Source organism: Dunckerocampus dactyliophorus, chromosome 5, assembly GCF_027744805.1.
Source record: "Dunckerocampus dactyliophorus isolate RoL2022-P2 chromosome 5, RoL_Ddac_1.1, whole genome shotgun sequence".
NCBI classification, from domain to species: domain Eukaryota; kingdom Metazoa; phylum Chordata; class Actinopteri; order Syngnathiformes; family Syngnathidae; genus Dunckerocampus; species Dunckerocampus dactyliophorus.
Genome location: NC_072823.1, coordinates 33,057,781 through 33,077,165, shown reverse-complemented (window position 1 = coordinate 33,077,165; position 19,385 = coordinate 33,057,781). Strand labels below are relative to the sequence as shown.

At 45.3% G+C, this 19,385-nt stretch overlaps 1 protein-coding gene across 5 annotated transcripts in view; it reads left to right on the top strand.

Annotated features, from left to right (window-relative positions):
* The first annotated feature begins 1,984 nt into the window (after window positions 1-1,984).
* The window catches only part of znrf1 (zinc and ring finger 1), a 53,298-nt gene continuing 35,897 nt past the window's right edge, over window positions 1,985-19,385 (top strand). For 2 of the 5 annotated variants that reach the window (XM_054775679.1, XM_054775678.1), the window contains exon 1: window positions 2,134-2,806. In XM_054775679.1, coding sequence (XP_054631654.1) covers window positions 2,416-2,806 — 391 coding nt within the window. In that variant the 5' untranslated portion in view covers window positions 2,134-2,415. Of the gene's footprint in view, window positions 2,807-4,641; window positions 13,211-19,385 lie in introns of those variants that run through there. The other 3 variants (XM_054775675.1, XM_054775677.1, XM_054775676.1) reach the window with 3 other exon arrangements.

Genomic DNA, 19,385 nt, shown 5'->3' with positions numbered 1-19,385 from the left:
TCTATGTCTTTATTTCCCTCACTATTATGTCTACTATATTGGGTAGTAGGAGTGTAAAGGTGACTATAGGGGTGTTATTTCATGTCTAGAGGGCTCTAATCATGTTAAAAAGTGTATTTAGAAGGTGGTAAACAGGTTTTGTTTGCCATAACTACCAAAATATTGCATGTGTAAATATTGAGTCCTACTTGGTGGGAATGGATTGATCAGGGTGGGGTGTGGAAGGAATGAAAGCATAAATGAGGGATTATTGTACTTCCGTGGATGGAACAGCTGGGATTGGCTCCAGGATATAAGTGAGTGTGCGGATGGACCTCTTGTTTGTCCTCCCAGAAGTGCCCTGGCTATGAATGGCACCTGCACAGGTGAGCACGGGGTGGACTTAGGCAAACAAGCGCTGCTGTATGAAGAGATGGGGGCCGTGAGCATCCGCGCCACATTAAGGACACCCCGGACCCAAAGACTCTGCTGAATCCAGGGAAGGTTCTCCTGCCAAGAGAGTCGTGAAGAGTCAAGTATGCACACATTTTCCACTTGAAATGTCTTCCATGCGCATGTGGGGAGTTTGGTTCAGTTTATTTGAACATGAAGGTTCCAATGGAATACATCTCATGAATCATTCTTTCACAGTTCCACATGTCCAAAAGGAGTAGGAAGAAGCAAAGCTTATTTAATCCTACCCCCCATCCATTCTACATCTATTACAGTACATGTTGTTCACTTCCTGCATTCCATGTCATGTTTTCAGTGATAGTCAGGATAACACATAATAGATAACGGTAAGACACCCCTCCCAAAGAAAAAAAAAAAAAAATATATATATATATATATATATATACAGTACATACACACATATATACATATATATTTATATACATATACATTAATAATACTATTACTAATAATAGATAAATACATAAATAAATGCTTATAATAAATATGAATAAAGAACAAAACTTTTTTATAAACTTTTTTTTTCTTTTTCTTTTTTTTATAAACAAAAAAACAAACAAACCTGACAGAACATCATTGAGATGATCAAGACTCTTCTTCCTTGTATTTAGCAAACATCAACTGCTTGTATTGTTTATGAATGTGCTCATCTCTGTACTTTTTTTTAGTTCCTTACTCAATCCCTTCCATCATTTAATTCCACACACGGAAATGCTGTGGGTTTTCAGCGTAGTTCTCACATATAAATGTTTTAAGTTTAATTTTCCTCTAAGATCATATTTCTCCTCTCTGATTGAGAAAGAGTATCGACACATTAAAGAGTATCGACACATTAAACCTGGCTTGTGTCGCCAGTGAACCATGGAAACCTGCCACAAATGTGTTGTGATTTCATGACGATGTTGTAATGTTGTACAATGATGACGACAAATAACCTCATTTTAGGAGCATCAAGTTGAAAGTGGTGTTGTTGTTGTGCCATGTCATCAATACATCATACTTACATGATGTCACTTCCATGTTTCCATGCTTCTTTGCCTGCCCTGTGTTCAATTATGAGGATGAGCTGCTCCAGCCTTTGCTCTAATCCCTGGCGTTGCATAGGTGTGTGCAAGCCAATGACATGCAATAGTCCTATTAGGCCTGGAAAGACTCTATGAAGGCTCTGTGGGAGCCGAACAGGAGGAAATACATTGATTTAGCACTTCTGGAGAGAGGAAGGATTCACTCAGGCCGCTTTACAGATAAGAGACCTACACGGGAGTACACTAAAAGAGCACAAAGTCTCAGTAATGCAGAGGTGACTGGACTTTAAAATGAACGCTACCTAGCATGGTAGCCCATCTTTAGCCCTCCTCCACATACGCTCCTGCTGGCTTCATGCTTAAAAGTGACTGCGGAGTAATTGACACCTCCCCTCGTCTGGGCCACACTGCAAATGTTGGCATGGATTGGGTGCAGGGTAGATACGGGGCCAGGATTGCCAATACCTGTACCAACAGCATCTCATCAGCCTAGTATGGATCCGATACGCAGGCTAACCTTGCTTTCCAAATTTGTGTTGGCTGTGATGATGATGAGCAACAAAATGAACAGAAAGTCATAAAATGATCAGGAAATGTGTCCAGTATCGACAATAATGTTCCTGTATTAAAGCAGTATCGAATCGATATCTGTAAGCGCAATATCGGCGGACAAGCTTTCTGACCGGATCGAAAGCCGGAAGCAAGACGGACGACCGCGCTTGTCTAGTGGCGTGTGACGCCATAGACGTGTCCTTGACGGTGACGGTGTGCGTGTGTTAGCACTTGAATCCAGACGTTGGTCACATGACCAGCTCGGCTGGGAAGCGCGTTGTTGCGTGTGCACAGTGCTGACGAGTCTGCGCGCACGCAGCGAGGCGGACAGAGGACAAAACAGGGACACTTGCTGTCCCTCCTAATCCACACCACCGTCTGCTGGATGGGGGGGAAGCAGAGCTCGGCGGGCAGGCCTCGGGGTTCTTTTCCTGGAGTGTCCGCGGATGACAGCGCGGTACCGGTGCCGCCCTCCGCCCATTTCAGCCACTACCGGTCCGGCGGCACCATGGGCCTGCGGAGCCGCTCGGCGAGCTCCGTGGCCGCGATGGGCATCGAACACGACCCCCCCGTGCCCTTCGGCTTCTACACCCCCAGAAACACGGACTCGGACCGGACTGGAGGCGGGGCGGGCGGCACTCCCGCCACCTCCCACGGAACCGATTGCCGGGCCACTGGTGGCGGACGGCACCGCACGGACGGAGTGCTCTACCTGGGGTCCCTGGCCGACACTTTGCCCCTTCACATCACCCCCCGCCGGTTCAGCGATCATAGCGGTAAGGGCGGGCGGGCGCACGCACGCACACACACACACACACACACATACATAACACCCCCCCCCCACACACACACACTTAGCTAGCAAGTGTACTTCATGTGTAAGTGAGTGCTTTGATCAACATGTTCACTGTGATGCCCACTAGCATGCTAAGGCTAAGTGTTCGGCGGGGGTGACCATTTAGGGCACACAGCTCATACTTGTATAATACTTGTACTGTATTTTGTCCCGCAGTGGCATTGTGACTTTACACCACCTGACATTCAAACGTGACTGTTTTTTTTTTTTTGGGATAAACTACAAATGGAACAGACTCTTTGCTCTTTTTTCCCCATTTTTGCTTTTTTCCCTCCAAAGTATTTCAACTTTCTTCTTAAATAATCCTTGTTGTCTTCTGCTGATGTTAGGACTCTGTTGCCATAATATTTTTACTTTTTCCAAACCTCATTTTCCAAAACTGACAGCTTAACTTTGTTTTGATTGTTTATCATCATCCAATTTTTCAAAATATTATTTTTATTCAATATTTCAACTCTATACGACTAAAATGACATTATTTTACAAATATTTAAACTTTGCACATTTTCTAATATCACGACTTTATTCCCATAATATTAAAGCTTTTTTCCCATAATCCATCCATCCTTTTTCTATGCCGCTTATCCTCATTAGGGTCGCGGGTATGCTGGAGCCTTCACAGGTATGCTGACGTTGGGCGAGAGGTGGGGTACACCCTGGACTGGTGTCCAGCCAATGGCAGGGCACATATAGACAAACACTCACATTCATACCTATGGACCATTTAGAGTCTCCAATGAAGCTAACATGCATGTTTTTGGAATGTGGGAAGAAACCGGAGTACCCAGAACCCCCTGGTTTCATTCAGCCATGGTTCAGGTGTGAGTCTAGTAGCTTTGTCCTTAAATGGTGCCACAGAGTCCAGGATCTGGCAGCATGTGGAATGAAAAGAGGAGAAGAAGGTGTCCGGACACATTATAGGACGTAGTTCTGTGCCTGAGAATGTAGCAGCAAAGTCATTGGCTGTTGTGGAGGTGCTAACCCGGCGGTGGGAGATGGGAGCAGGTTTTGGTGCAGCTGGAGGTGCTAGCGTCTGGAAGCAAATAAGGAGTGATCGGAAATAGGAACATTTTGTACATTATTAACTGACACAGATAGTCCATGGGAGATGACGAGGTCCAGTGTGTGCCCAAGTTGATGAGTGGGACAAGCAATAGACTGGGTGAGACCAATAGATTCCAGCAAAGAATTAAAACATTGAGCCAGCTGATCTGAGGGGGATCAGACATGGATGTTAAAGTCACCACAGATCAGTATATTATCAAACTTTAACAGATTTTTTCTTTTTGTTTTTTTCTATTTGTTGTTATTTTACTGTTCATATTGAGCATTCAATGCACTCACGCTGTACACTACAACAGAGAGACACTTCTAAACATCGGCAGAGTTCACCGTGAACTTTCATTCAGCCTCTCCGACTTTGGCTTTCTTCTACGTCGGGAGGACGCAGCAGCCTGCTGGTCTGGTGTGTTTAACTTTCTAACAGGCAGGCCCAGTCAGTCAGAGTCCACAATCGCACATCCAGCTCAAGAATTGTGAGCACTGGGAGCCCACAGGGGTGTGTGCTGAGTCCGCTCCTCTACACGCTCTTCACCTACGATTGCGTGGCCTCCCAGAACAACACCAGCATCATTAAATTTGCGGATGACACTACAGTCATCGGCCTGATCACTGGTGGTGTTGAAACATCATACAGAAGAGAGGTGGCGGACCTCATAGCTTGGTGTCATGATAACAATCTCCTTCTCAATACAGATAAGACTAAAGAGATGATCATCGACCCAAGAACAAGAGCCGCATAGACCCCTGTTTATTGATGAGACTGAGGTGGAGAGGGTGAAAACCTTCAAGTTCCTTGGCACACACATCAGCGAGGACCTCACCTGGTCTCACAACACCCAACAAATTCTGAAGAACCAAAGGAGACTGTACTTCCTGAGAAGACTGAGGAAATTTGGCATGTCCACCACAATCCTGAGTTGCTTCTACAGATGCAAAAAACTCTTGAATCTTTAATGATTTCTGCCACACTAGACCACGAGACTAGATTAGGATTAGATTAGGACTTTATTCCCGTAGAATTAGGACTTTAATACCATAGAATTAGGACTAATATTAGGACTTTATTCCCATAGAATTAGGACTTTATTCCATCATATTAGGACTTTATTCCCATCATTTAAATTCTTTATTCCCATAGAATTAGGACTTTATTCCTGTAATATTAGGACTTTATTCCCATAAAATTATGACTTTATTCCCGTAATGTTAGGACTTTATTCCCGTAATGTTAGGACTTTATTCCCATAATATTAGGACTTTATTCCCATAGAATTAGGACTTTATTCCCGTAATTTTAGGACTTTATTCCCGTAATCTTAGGACTTGAATTAGGACTTTATTCCCGTAATTTTAGGACTTTATTCCCGTAATCGTAGGACTTTATTCCAATAATATTAGGACTTTATTCCCATAGAATTAGGACTAATATTAGGACTTTATTCCCATAGAATTAGGACTTTATTCCAACATATTAGGACTTTATTACCGTAATATTAGGACTTTATTACCGTAATATTGGGACTTTATTCCCATAAAATTAGGACTTTATTCCCATAAAATTAGGACTTTATTCCCGTAATATTAGGACTTTATTCCCATAATATTAGGACTTTATTCCCACTGTTTCTAAAGTGCTACACAGACTAGTAAAACCACAAATAATAAGTAAATCAGGGAATGTAAATGTAAATAATAAAAATCACTACTGTAAAAACGAAAAAATCCAATAAATAAAAACAAAGAAACGTACAATGGTAAAATATTTAAACAAAGTAGAAACAATAAAAGCAAAAAATTCCAATAAGTAGGTAAAAAAATAAATAAGTAAATTATATTTAAGAACTAAAATAAATAAAACAATTAAAACAAAAAAAGAATAAAAGACACAGAGGACCACACGACTCACGCCGAGTTAAAAGCCACAGAATAAAAGTGGGTTTTAAGACGAGACTTAAAGCTTTCAATTGTGGGGGCTGTTTTTACATAAGGGGGGAAAGTGTTGCACAGCTTTGGACCGACTACAGAAAAGGCCCGGTCTCCCCTGGTCTTAAGTCTGGTCTTAGGCACCACCAGTTGGAGCTGGCCTTCGGACCTCAATGTGTGCGCTGGAGTGTAGATTTGGATGAGGTCCGAGATGTACTGAGGGGCCAGCCCATTCAAAGCCTTAAAAACAAACAATAAAATCTTAAAATCAATCCTAAAACGCACAAGCAACCAGTGCAGGGAGGCTAAAATTGGGGTAATGTGCTCCCTCTTTTTGGTTCCTGTTAAAGCCATGCTGCAGAGTTCTGGACTAACTGTAAGCGAGAGAGTCATTTATGATTTATTCCTCAGTAGAGGGCATTACAGTAGTCCAGACGTGACGAAATAAAAGCGTGCATGGCTTGTTCACAATGTTGCGATGATAAAAATTATTTGACTTTAGATAGAAGCCTAAGATGATAAAAACAAGATTTTACAAAGGCGTTGATTTGTTTATTAAGTTTAAAATCACTATCAATGATGACGCCAAGGCTGGTGGCTGTGGGACTGACTTGATCCTTGACGGGGCCCAAGTCCAAGTGGGGGTCATTATTATTATTATATATATTTTTTTTTATTATTATTAAGGATGATAACTTCTGTCTTCCCCTCATTGAGCTTTAAAAAATGTTGAGCCAACCAGACCTTGACGTCACTTAAGCACTCAAGAAGGGGTGTCGGGGGGGCATGGTCATTTCTTGTAATTGGTAAATAGATCTGGCAGTCATCTGCATAAAAGTCATAGGAGATGCCATGCTTTTTAAAAATGGTACTAAATGGGCTAAAGTAGAGAGCAAATAGGATGGGCCCCAGGATTGATCCCTGGGGGACTCCACAGTCCAGGGGGACAGTTGACGAGGTGGAGTCACCAAGTCCCACAGTAAGGCATCTCCCTGACAAGTAAGACCTGAACCACTCAAGAGCAGCCCCCCTGACATCCACACAGTTTTCCAAGCGAGATAAAAGAATAGTGTGGTCCACTGTGTCAAAGGCAGCAGTCAGGTCTAAAAGCACTAAAATGGCTGACCACCCAGGATCAGTCATTAAAAACAGGTCATTAAAACCTTTCAAAGTGCAGACTCAGTGCTATGAAAGGCCCTGTAACCTGACTGGAAGGTGTCTAAAATCCCATTTTCATCTAGAAAAGGCTGCATCTGTGCAAGAACACTTCTTTCTAAAATCTTTGAGATAAAAGGTAGTTTAGAAATGGACTGATAATTTGATAAAATTAGAGAGAGAAGGATGTTGGCTAAGCTGACATCCATCATGGACAACACCTTTCACCCGCTACATGACACTTGTTTCCCTGGGAAGCTCCTTCAGCAGCAGACTGTTACACCCACGGTGTAAGAAGGAGAGGTTCCGCAGGTCCTTCATACCAACCGCTATCAGGCTCTACAACACCTGAGCCATTTTGTATTCACTATGTCACTATGCATTCTTTACTTGTGTATCTTGCTTGCTGCTGTAACAGATGAATTTCCCTGCTGTGGGATTAATAAAGTACTACTACTACTACTACTACTAAAATTGAAGGATCCAGACCTGTTTTTTTAAGCAAAGGTTCAACAGCAGCCTTTTTACAAAAGGAAGGAACAATACCAGAGGACAGGCTGCTGTTGATGATATTGCACACATAGGGGCCAATAGTTGCCCACACCTCGCTAAAAAAGTGATGGGGAACAGGATCAATGGGAGAGGAAGAAGGCTTAAGACCATCAACTACCTTGGTAATGAAGGCCAGCGACACAGGTTCAAACTGATTAAAAACTTTAGAGCACTGTGTCACTGTAGACAAATTAAAAGAGGGGGGTGATATACTGGCTCGTATAGACGCAACCTTATTATTAAAAAAGTGCAGGAAATGTTCACAAGTGTCAGATGAGACTTGGATACAGACAAGCGGAACATAGCGCTCGGAAAAAAAAAAAGACAAACAATCAACTATTAAAACATGCGCAAATTATCTCGACACAAAACCAGCAAATTAAACACTTTAGACGCCTAACCAACCCAAACTGGAAGATCTGGAGGAGTACATCGACGGGTGCTTCGAACGTGTAGTTATGGGAAAATCACCGAAGACACCAAACCCCAAACGGAGCCGTCCGGAAGACTCACCTGGAGGAATATCTCCGCCAGGCACTGACATCAAAGACATCCTTGAGTCCATCTACAAGAGGCTGATTTGCTTGGACGGCCGCCTCGCTCTCGTCGAGGTACTTCACAAAGAATTCCAGGCCATCCGTGAATCTCTGGAATTCAGCCAAAATCAGATCGTCTCCTTGGTCACGGAGAACGCCACCCTCCGCGAGTCGGTGAAGACCCTCACCGATGGAGTTTCACAACTCGTCCAGGAAAACAAGACCATGAAGGAGACGATTCTAGACCTCCAGGCCCGGAGCATGAGGGACAATCTGGTCTTCGCGGGAATTCCCGAAAAATCTGAGGAGGACCCGGAAGAAGCGGTGAGGGCCTTCATGGCGCAACAACTCAAACTCCCAGCGGACGCCATCCAAAACATCACTTTTCACCGCGTTCACCGCCTGGGAGCCAAGAAGCCAGAGAACCGTAGGCCGAGACCCATCGTGGCGAAATTCGAACATTTCAAGCAGAAGGAACAGGTGAAGGGCCGAGGCCGGGAGCTGAAGGGGACGGACTTCAGCGTCAACGATCAATTCCCCCGAGAAATCCTCGACAGGCGCCGACGCCTGTTCCCTGTTCGGAGGAAGTTCATCGACGAGGGATGCCGAGCTGTCATCACGGTGGATAAACTCTTCGTCAATGGACAACTTTACCGCGACCAGGAAGTAACACCGTGGCTGTATTGATATGGTAACTAATGATCTATCTCAACCAGGTAACTTTTCTTTCTATCTTGCAGCGCGCACACTTGTTGTTGCATGTTACTGTCTGCTTCCACTTTACCCCTCCCCCCCGTTTTTTTTTCTCTCTCTATCCCACTGTATGTATGCACAGCCTTTCTTCTTCTCTTTCTTCCTCTTCTATTCCCCCCTCTGTCTCACGTTTTCTCCCCTCCTCATATTGTCACATATCCTCTTGTCTGCCAGCTGTCTCCTTCATCAGCATCTCCTCACAGTGACATCATACACCCTCAAAGTCCAAACCCAACCAAATTCAAGCTATTCACTCAAATACACACACGTGCACGCATTCTCCTACACATACACATCATATTCCACTATTGATATGGATATCACAACTACTCACAAGCACGCTCATCTCACTTATGCATAAACCCACATCACGTCCTCACTTTAGTTGGCTTAGTTCATTCAGGATTACTATGTTACACTTTGCCTATGTACAAATTAAGCATACATTTAAATGTACTGTGTATACTCCCATTAATTTTACTTCCAGGTACACATACTTTGCATTTGATCTTGTTTACACACACATCACCAAAAGCTAGTGTAGGATGAACTCACTACAGTTTGTCACTTGGAATGTCAGGGGAGTTGGGTCGATAGAAAAAAGACAAAAAATGTTTAATCATTTGAAGAACACCCAAGCAGACATTGTCTTATTACAAGAGACTCACATGTCCAAGTCAGCTGTCCATACACTTCACTCACCACAGTTCCCACACACATATTTAGCAAGTTACAACTCCAAACAGAGAGGGGTAGCTATTTTAATTAACAGGAGGGTGAATTTTACACTCCACAACACTATTACAGACACAGAAGGGAGATATATAATAATGAACATATCTGTTGATAATGTACATTTCTGCATTGCCAACATATATGGTCCGAATGTTGACGACCCCTCCTTCTTTCATGCCTTCTTTTCTTCTCTCTCTGCACATTTGGATACAAGTATGATCTCGGGAGGGGACCTCAACTTAGTATTTAACCCAGAAGTGGACAGGTCTAGCCCAGCTGGGAGACATCGTGAGTCTCAATCAACATCGATACTGAAGAAATACATGAATGATTTTGGTCTTTGTGATGCTTGGCGCTCTTATCACCCTACTCACAGGGAATATACTTATTTCTCACCAGTGCACCACACCTACTCTCGTATTGACTACTTTTTGACAAGCAACTCAGTCATATCAGACATCTCAAACATTCACATACACCCTATCACCATTAGTGACCACGCCCCCGTCTCTCTTTTTCTCACTAACCAAACAATGAGCGCTCCGACTAGATGCTGGAGATTAAATACATCATTACTAAAAGACTCAGACTTCCTAAAATACTTTGAAAGAGAGTGGACAATGTTTTTAGACTTCAATGACCAACCCGGTGTTTCGGCTAGTATTCTGTGGGAGGCAGCAAAAGCAGTAATGCGCGGAAAAACCATTTCATATTCATCATATAAGAAAAAGAAAGAGAGATTACTAGAATCAGAGTTGGAGAAAAAAATCCAACTCCTCGAAACCGCTCATGCTGACTCAAAGGATGAGCATATCCTAAGTAACCTAAGGAAACTGAAACTAGACTTAAAAGAAATTACTGACAAGAAAATTCAGTTCCAACTGCAGAGACTACGTTTGGAAAAGTTTGAGCATGGCAATAAACACGGAAAATACTTAGCTAACCAACTAAAAGTCAATAAAGAAAAAAGCTCTATCTCCTCCATTAGAAACTCAGGAGGTCACATCACTCACCTCCCGGAAGAAATTAATTCTGTCTTTAGGAGCTTTTATAAAAATCTATATACACCTCAGATTAAACCATCTCTCCCAGATATCAAAACATTTCTCAACAACATAGAATTACCAAAATTAAATGACGAACAGGTGACCAACTTAGATGTACCCATTTCATTCATAGAACTCCATAACACTCTACACCGGTTGCCGAATAATAAAGCACCAGGACCTGACGGTTTCCCTGCCGAGTTTTATAAAACATTCTGGTCATTACTATCTCCAATATTTCTTAGAATGGTTTTGGAAATTAAAGACAGTTCATGCTTGCCTCCAACCATGAACTCAGCTACAATCAGTTTCCTGCTGAAACCGGATAAGGACCCAACACTACCTTCCAGTTATCGTCCAATTTCACTGATTAATGCAGATCTTAAAATAATATGCAAAGCGTTAGCTATAAGGCTGGAAAAAGTTACCCCTCATATAATACACCCTGATCAATCAGGATTTATTAAGGGGAGAAACTCAACTAGCAACGTATGCCGTCTAATCAATCTGATTGATTACTCTATCATCCATAATTTAGAAACCACAATTGTCTCATTGGATGCTGAAAAAGCATTTGACAGAGTAAACTGGAAATTTCTCTTTGCAACACTACAAAAATTTGGCTTTGTAGATTAATTTAGAACATGGATTAAAATACTATATAACACCCCGAAGGCCTCTGTTCGGACCAACAATCACATCTCTCCAGAATTTACTCTACAAAGAGGTACTAGGCAAGGGTGTCCACTCTCTCCCTCACTATTTGCTATCTTTATCGAACCTCTTGCAGCTGCAATTCGACAACATATAAATATTAAAGGGATCCACACCACAAATGTTCATCATAAGATAAGCCTTTATGCTGATGATGTATTACTCTTCCTGGATAATTCACATTCTTCACTTCACGAATCTATCTCACTCATTAACAATTATAGCACCTTCTCAGATTACTCCATTAACTGGTCTAAATCCACAGTACTGCCCATTAACTTTGGTTTCCAGAGCACCCCCTCTATACCACTGTGTTCAGGGAACATTAAGTATTTGGGTATTAACATTTCCTCCAACCTGTCAGACCTGATCCGCTTGAATTATACTCCATGATTGAAGTCAATAGAGGATGATCTTGCACGTTGGAGAACCTTGCCCATCTCACTTACAGGCAGAGTATCCACCGTGAAAATGATGATTTTACCAAAGGTTAATTATCTATTTTCCATGCTCCCCACTAAACCATCTATAATTTGGTTCAAGTCATTAGACTCATATATAAATAAATTTCTTTGGAAAAATAAGCCAGCACGAATAAGTCTCAAAACATTACAAAAATCTAAAGAATATGGGGGCTTAGAACTCCCAAACTTCTCCAACTACTTCCTTGCAAACAGGTTACAGTATATCTTAAAATGGATCAACCCTAACCCATTGGATTATTTATGGCTAGACATAGAACAATCACTTAGCCACGAAATTCCAATTTGTAACCTGCCCTTCATTAGCCAAATCCTCCGAAAAAATAATTGTTTTAAAAGTATAAATATAAGCAACACTCTGACAGCTTGGTGGGAATTTTTAAAAATAACAAAATTCTCGCTCACTCCTTGCCAATACACTCCCGTCTGGAATAATCCTGACATCTTGCTTAAAAAGAAACCATTAAATTTCCCAACATGGCACGAAAAAGGAATAAGTTGTATGAAAAATATAATTATAGGAAACAACTTTATCTCATTTAACGACCTTGTTACATAGTATGGAATAAATCATAACAAATTTCTTGAATACATAGAAATTAAATCCATAATTAAAGCAAGTTTCAGGACCATATCATGGGAAAGCAATACCACTATTGACCAATTTTTAAAAATATCTGCCCCTAAAACATTATCTAAATTATATATTCTACTTTCAAAAAATGACAACACAATCGGAGTACCAATCTCCAAATGGAGCTTAGATTTATCTACAAGCTGTGACCCTGAATTCTGGAAGCAAATATGTCTTAATGCTTCCCGGTTAATCAATAATCCCAACCTACAGCTGATTCAGTTTAAAATCCTTCATAGAGTACACTACACAGGACATAGAATGTTTAGAATGGGTTTAACTGACTCTAACATCTGTACACACTGCTCAGACCATAGAATAGATGACTACTTACACTCCATGTGGACCTGTGCTCCCATTAAAAATTTTTGGCACGGAGTGTGTGAGTACCTATCTTTGGCACTTGGGTTCTCCATTCCTACCTCCCCTTTACTATGCCTGCTGGGCGATCTCTCCACAATTGATGTAGAAACAAATCAAACACAGCTTCTCATCACTGCATTAAGCATCGCCAAGAAAACCATTCTCATCAATTGGAAATCAAGGAAGAAAGTGAACATAGCTCTTTACAAAAATCTTTTGTTAGATCATATAGCTATGGAGAGAATGTCTGCTGAATCTAAAGAACAAATGTCAGAATTTCAGTCTATATGGGCACCAATAATTAATTCCCTGACCTGACCTTTGTGGTTTGCGCGTGGGGGCGGGCGGCGTGGTGTCCATCTGCGTGGTGCTTTCCGGGATCGGCGGGGGGATGCTTGCTCCGGGGTTTCCCCCTTGGCGTGTTGGTGGATGGGCGGGGGGTAGGGCAGTGGCCGGTCTGCGGCGTGGCGGGGGGCGGGGCGGGCGGGGCATCTGCTTGGGCGCCGGGCGGGGGGCTGCTCCTCTCGTGGGCCCGGTCGTGCGGTGCTTGCTTCTCTGTCCCTCCCTGGCGCCTCTGGCCTGCGTACTTCGTGGATGTGGCCGTGCTCCGCTCTATGTGGGGTCCGGTGCTCTTGTGGTCGTCGTGGTGTTGCTCCCTTGCCGGCCGTGGTGGTATGCGGGGGGCGCGTGGGCGCGGTTCCCGCTGTCCTGGTGGCGGTCGGATCTGCCTTGGGGGCGTGTGGCTTGTCCGTGGTGTTTGGCGGTTTGGGGGTGGCGCTGTGGACGCTACCTCCGGTGGGGCTCCGGTGTTGGGGGGCGCTGGGGCTATCGCCTCTGGGGGGTTGGGTGGGCCGGACTGGGCATCCTGGCGGGCTGGGTAGGGCCTGTGGTGTGTTCTGCGGCCTGTGGCACGCCCGAGCCTGGACTGTGGTGGGCGGCCGGTCGGTCATGTGTCCTTGGTCCCCCCCCTGCTCGGTTTGGGCGGCGTTGGGGTGTGGGGCCCCCGTCCTTCCTGTGCCACTGCACCACCTCACATATATATAGGACTTTGGGGGGTGGCCTACGGTCGGGCGTGATTGGGGAGGGGAGCTGCCTTGCGGGGCTCCTTTGCTCCTGCTGTGCCACTGACCTGTTGCCCCCCAATTTTAATCGCAGAGTAGACACTTAGGGTTTGGGGGGGCTGGCCAGGTGAGGGGCCCTCCGAGCGGCAGCTGTCCCCCGATTTTAATTGCATCATTAGCTATCATCCACATACACTCCATATACATGCACACAGATACACCATCCTCTTTTATTTTATTTCCTCTTTTATTTTATTTATGTATTTATTTATTTTTTAATTGCATCATAGACACTATCACACCTTATCACATACACGGGTGGGGCGGGCTGGATTGGGGTGCCTCGTGCACCTCGGCGTCTGCCCGCCAGGGTCGGCGGTGTGGCTGGGGGCCTGGCTGTCGCGGTGGCTCGCCCGGGGCGGCCTGGCCTGTGGGGTGCCCTTGTCTGGTTCGCCTGCCCTTCCCTGGGGTGGCCCTCTGGGGCCTGTTGATGCCGGGGCTTGCACCGGGGGGGCGGCTTGCGGTGCCTCCCCTGGACTGACACGTGCTGCGGGCGCCTCTGCGCTCTTGGGGCGGGTTCGGCGGTCTCCGGGGGGCGGTGCTGGTGCTGCGGGTGGCCCGTGTGCCGTCGCAGCGGCTGGTGGTTGCTGCGCTGTGGCGTCTGCTGGGGCGCCGGGCCAGCTGGTGGGTTGGGGCTTGGTCATGCTTGCGGGTACTGTGGGCCTGGGTGGCGGGGTGGGGGTGGGGGACGGGTGCCCTGGGGCCGGGCTCGCTGGGGGGGGTCGTGCTCTGCCGGGCGCTTGGGCGTCTGTCGCCGTTGCGCTTTGTGCGCTGCCGGGCCGCTGTCTGTGTCCTCGCCTCCCCCGGTCTGTCTGTGGGCTTGTCGGGGGTGGGGCTCCGGTGCGCGGGTGGTGCGCTGTCGGCTCTGGTGGCATGTGGCTGGTCTGGCTTCTGGTGGCTTGTGGGGGCCGTCGGCTGGTCGGCTGCTGGTCTCGCCTTCTCGGCTCTGGTGCTTGGCCTCCCTGCGGCTTGGGGTGTGGTGCTCCCGCTCTCTTCGGGGTTTGCTGGCCCGCGGGCGTCGGTTGGCGCTGTGTGGGGGGGGGGATACAGGGGTTTGCTCCGTGGGGTCAGGTGCTGGGCGATACATTTCTGCCGCCTGTGCTTCCGCCGGGTGGGTGGAGGGTGTGCCTCCTGCATCCCTTGGCGGGGCGGCCCTGTGTCGGGGGTCGGGCGGGGGTTGGCCCAGGGCGGGCCGGGCTCCGCTCCCTGGGGGGGGGGTGGCGGTGGGCGGGAATTGGCGCTTCCGGCGCGGGCAGGCTTCTTTCCGGTTGTGGAGGCGTCTCTGGGCCTGCCGGTTTGTGGCCCCCGGTACCCGTCTGCCTTTGTGGGGTGTGATCTCTCGCTGGTCTCAGGGGTTGGCAGTCCTCCGGCCCGCTGGCGCCCTGTCCTTGGCTGGGATTACCTCTCTTCGGCCCCTTGCTGGTCTTCCCGGGGGGGGGGGGCTCTCTGGGCTGGCTCTTGGGGCACTGATCTTTGTGCTGCCTGCCCCTATGGGCCTGGTGGCCTTCTGGCGGCCGGGGCCCGGCCTTGCTATCTGGGGCGGGGCTCTCTGGGAGGTGGAAGGCGGCCCCTTTCCTTTCATGCATTCTCAGTGACAATTACACGCCCACACATTCCTGCACCTTTATATATATATGAAGTCTTCCTCACATACAGAGATACCTGTACATATGCACACTCACAGTACATACATACTTCCCCACATTACTCACTGAGTTAACCAGGGTGTTATTATGTTGTTGGTTTTATTACAGCGACGGTGATATCAGCAGTATGACTATATATATATATGTATATGTATGCAGTATGTGTGTATATATATATATGTATGTATGTATGTATATACATATATATATATATATGTGTATATATATATATATATATATATATATATCTTTTTTTTTTTTTTTTTACAATGATGTGCATTACAGTAACTTTGATTCTATTCACTATCATGGAAAAAAAAAAAAAAAAAAAACTACCTTGGTAATAAAAGCCAGTGGTTCAAACTGATCAAAAACTTTAGAGCACTGTGTCACTGTAGACAAATTAAAAGAGAGGGGTGAAATATTGGCTTGTATAGACGCAACCTTATTATTAAAAAAGTGCAGGAAATGTTCACAAGTGTCAGATGAGACTTCCAGTGTCGTGGATGGACTGGGGTTTAAAACAGAATCAATAGTTTTAAAAAGAACACGTGGGTTGTTAATGTTATTTGATATCACATCTGAGATCACATCTTTGTTTTCTCAGCCTTCACTACGTTTTGATAACGCTTCCAAGAGGCTCTGAGGGTCTCGAAGGAACCTTGATAACCATCTTTCTTCCACCTGCGCTCGGCTTTTCGGCATTCGCGGCGTGCTTCACGTGTGACATCGTTGAGCCACACTTCCTGCTTGGTTTTAGGGTGCATGGCTTTACGCGGGGCTAGACTGTCCAGTACATCAGTACAAGTACTTGTACAGTAGAAGTAAAGCGGTCCATCAGCTGCTCAGCGTCAAGAGCAGCGTCTGGAGCCATTGCAACCCGAGATGCATTGGCAAACAGAGAGGCAGAGGCCATGTCAGGCTTGATGAAACGGCCAAGGCGAGCAGGAGCAGGCAGGCTGGGACTGCAGTGCCAATCAAAGTCAAACATGACCGGACTGTGGTCAGAGAACACATCCCCTACAGAGACATTATCAACAGCCAGTCCATGAGACAATACAAGATTTAAAGTGTGTCCGTATACTGTATTTGTGTAGCTCCTGAAACATTTTGTACTAAATTAAAAGCCTCCACCAACTCTAGGAAGTCTTTCGCGATAGGCGTAGAAGGGCAGCAGACATGAATATTAAAATCACCCACAATTAACATTCTGTCAAATTTTACCAACATTGCAGCAATAAAGTTAGAGAAATCCCGAATAAAATCATTGTTGTGTTTGGGTGGTCTGTAAATGGCCGCGCACAACAGCGGCTCAGTTTGTCGCAGTTCGAAGCAGCTCACCTCAAATGAGGAGACAGACACCATGGACAATGGCTTATGGTGTAAGGACGTTTTTAAAATAGTAGCGATGCCTCCTCCACGGCCATTAGTTCTTGGCGTGTTAATGAAGGTACAATCGGGAGGCAACAGCTCAGAAAATGAAGCGGACTCACCGGCATGAATCCAGGTCTCAGTGACGAATAATAAATCCAAAGAATGCTCCTTAAAGAGGTCCTGGAGGATAAAAGTCTTATTTGAAACTGACCTCGCATTCACCAGTGCACACTTTGTTGAAACCTTAAGAGCCACCAGAGCTGCCCGGTTCAGCGGCAGGAGGTTGCCGGGGTTCACGCCGCCAGAAGCTACAGGAGGGCGGCGAGGGCGCAGCACACAACGTTAGTCGCGCCGCCCAACGATGGGCACCAGCCAGGCCCCAACAGAGGTGGGAAAACGCCGAGAGATGAAGCGGCGAAAATAGTCCTCAAAGTCCCTCGGAACATTACGTGGGAACCTAACCGCCTCGGGAGAAAGTGCCAGCCAAGCTTTGAGCTTCACCAGTCTTCCACCTCGTGCCCCCTGGCGTCTACGTTTCCTGGGAAGCGACGGCTCTGCCCGAAGCAAAAACTCAGGTACTTCCGACAGGTACGATGGACGCGGTTTATTCGGCCCCCATTGCTCTTGTTTTGCACCAGCGACGACAATATCCTGGATTCCAAGTAGTTCCTGACTGTTATACATCAGCAGAGAGTCGATGGTCCTCCATAACAAATGAAAAAATAACAATAAAACTGATCACAGTGAGCTGAGGGAAGCGGCGAGCCAGACACACCGGTGCCATCTTGACCATCTGCTTCCCATAGAATTAGGACTTTATTCCCGTAATATTAGGACTTTATTCCCATAATATTAGGACTTTATTCCCATAGAATTAGGACTTTATTCCCATAATATTAGGACTTTATTCCCATAGAATTAGGACTTTATTCCCATAATATTAGGACTTTATTCCCATAATATTAGGACTTTATTCCCATCGAATTAGGACTTTATTCCCGTAATATTAGGACTTTATTCCCATCGAATTAGGACTAATATTAGGACTTTATTCCCATAATATTAGGACTTTATTCCCATAATATTAGGACCTTATTTGTTAAGGTTTGGCGTATGCCAGAACTCTGATCCCAAGATGCAAGAGCGAGAGCAGGACGTGGAGAGAAAAACATTTATTACACAGGCTGTGTAATAAATAACACAGAAATCAAAGTACAAACAAGGAGCAAAGTACAAAACAAAAAATCGCCCGGAATGCACACGGGGGAAAAAACACTACTAGAAACAAAGGGATCTACCAAGAATGAGGCAGAGTAAAAGGCTAGAGTCCAAGAACACAAAAGGCTCTGCTGAACACCAAGCAGGCACAATGCTAAACAGAAGGGTACTCACTGCTGGTAGAATGCCAGGCAGGAAAACAGCAGAGTAGCAACAGCTAAGGTACAAGGCTAGCAATACAAGGAGCAGGGGACTACTGCAGCATGGAGCCTGAATTGGCACAGTTGGCAACAATTTGGCAGCATGTGGAGGTGAGCTTGCTGCTTAAGAGACGAAGAGGGTGTGCTGCAACAGAGGACAAGGAGAGGGCAGCAGAGCAGCACGCAAATCCTGACATTATTCCCATAATATTAGGACTTTATTGCCATAATATGAGGACTTTATTCCCATAATATTAGGACTTTATTCCCATAATATTATGGCTTTATTCCCATAAAATTATATATTTTCCCCAACCTAATTGTCCAAAAATGACAAGTTGATTTTGTCGTCTTTGTTTCAAGAGATTCAAGATTCAAGAGAGTTTTATTGTCATGTGCATAGTAAAACAGCAGTAATACCATGCAATGAAAATCTTATTCTGTTTATTCTCCCAAGAAAAGAAAGAAAACACAAGAAAGAATAAGAACATAAGAAACATAAACACATAAACATATATACCAATAAATGAAGCAGCAACAAAAAGAAGAGACTTTCATACAAATAAATATACAAATAAATAAGTAATAAATAAATAAAGTGCTATGAGTGTGTGTTGCGTGCGGCGTGTGTGAGTGCATCGTTGAGAAGCCTGATGGCCTGTGGGTAAAAGCTGTTTGCCAGCCTTGTGGTCCTGGACTTCAAACTCCTGTAGCGTCTGCCTGACGGTAGGAGTGTGAATAATGAGTGTTGTGGATGTGTGCTGTCCTTGATGAGGTTGTGTGTTCTGCGTAGGACTCTAGTTTTATAAATGTCTTGCAGTGAGGGGAGGGCTGCCCCAACAATGTTCTGTGAGGTCTTGATCACCCGCTGGAGTGCCTTCCTATCACGTGTTGTACAGTTACCGTACCAAACAGTGATGGAGGCGGTAAGGACACTTTCGATAGTGCATCTGTAGAAGCAACTCATGGTTCATGGTTCATGGTT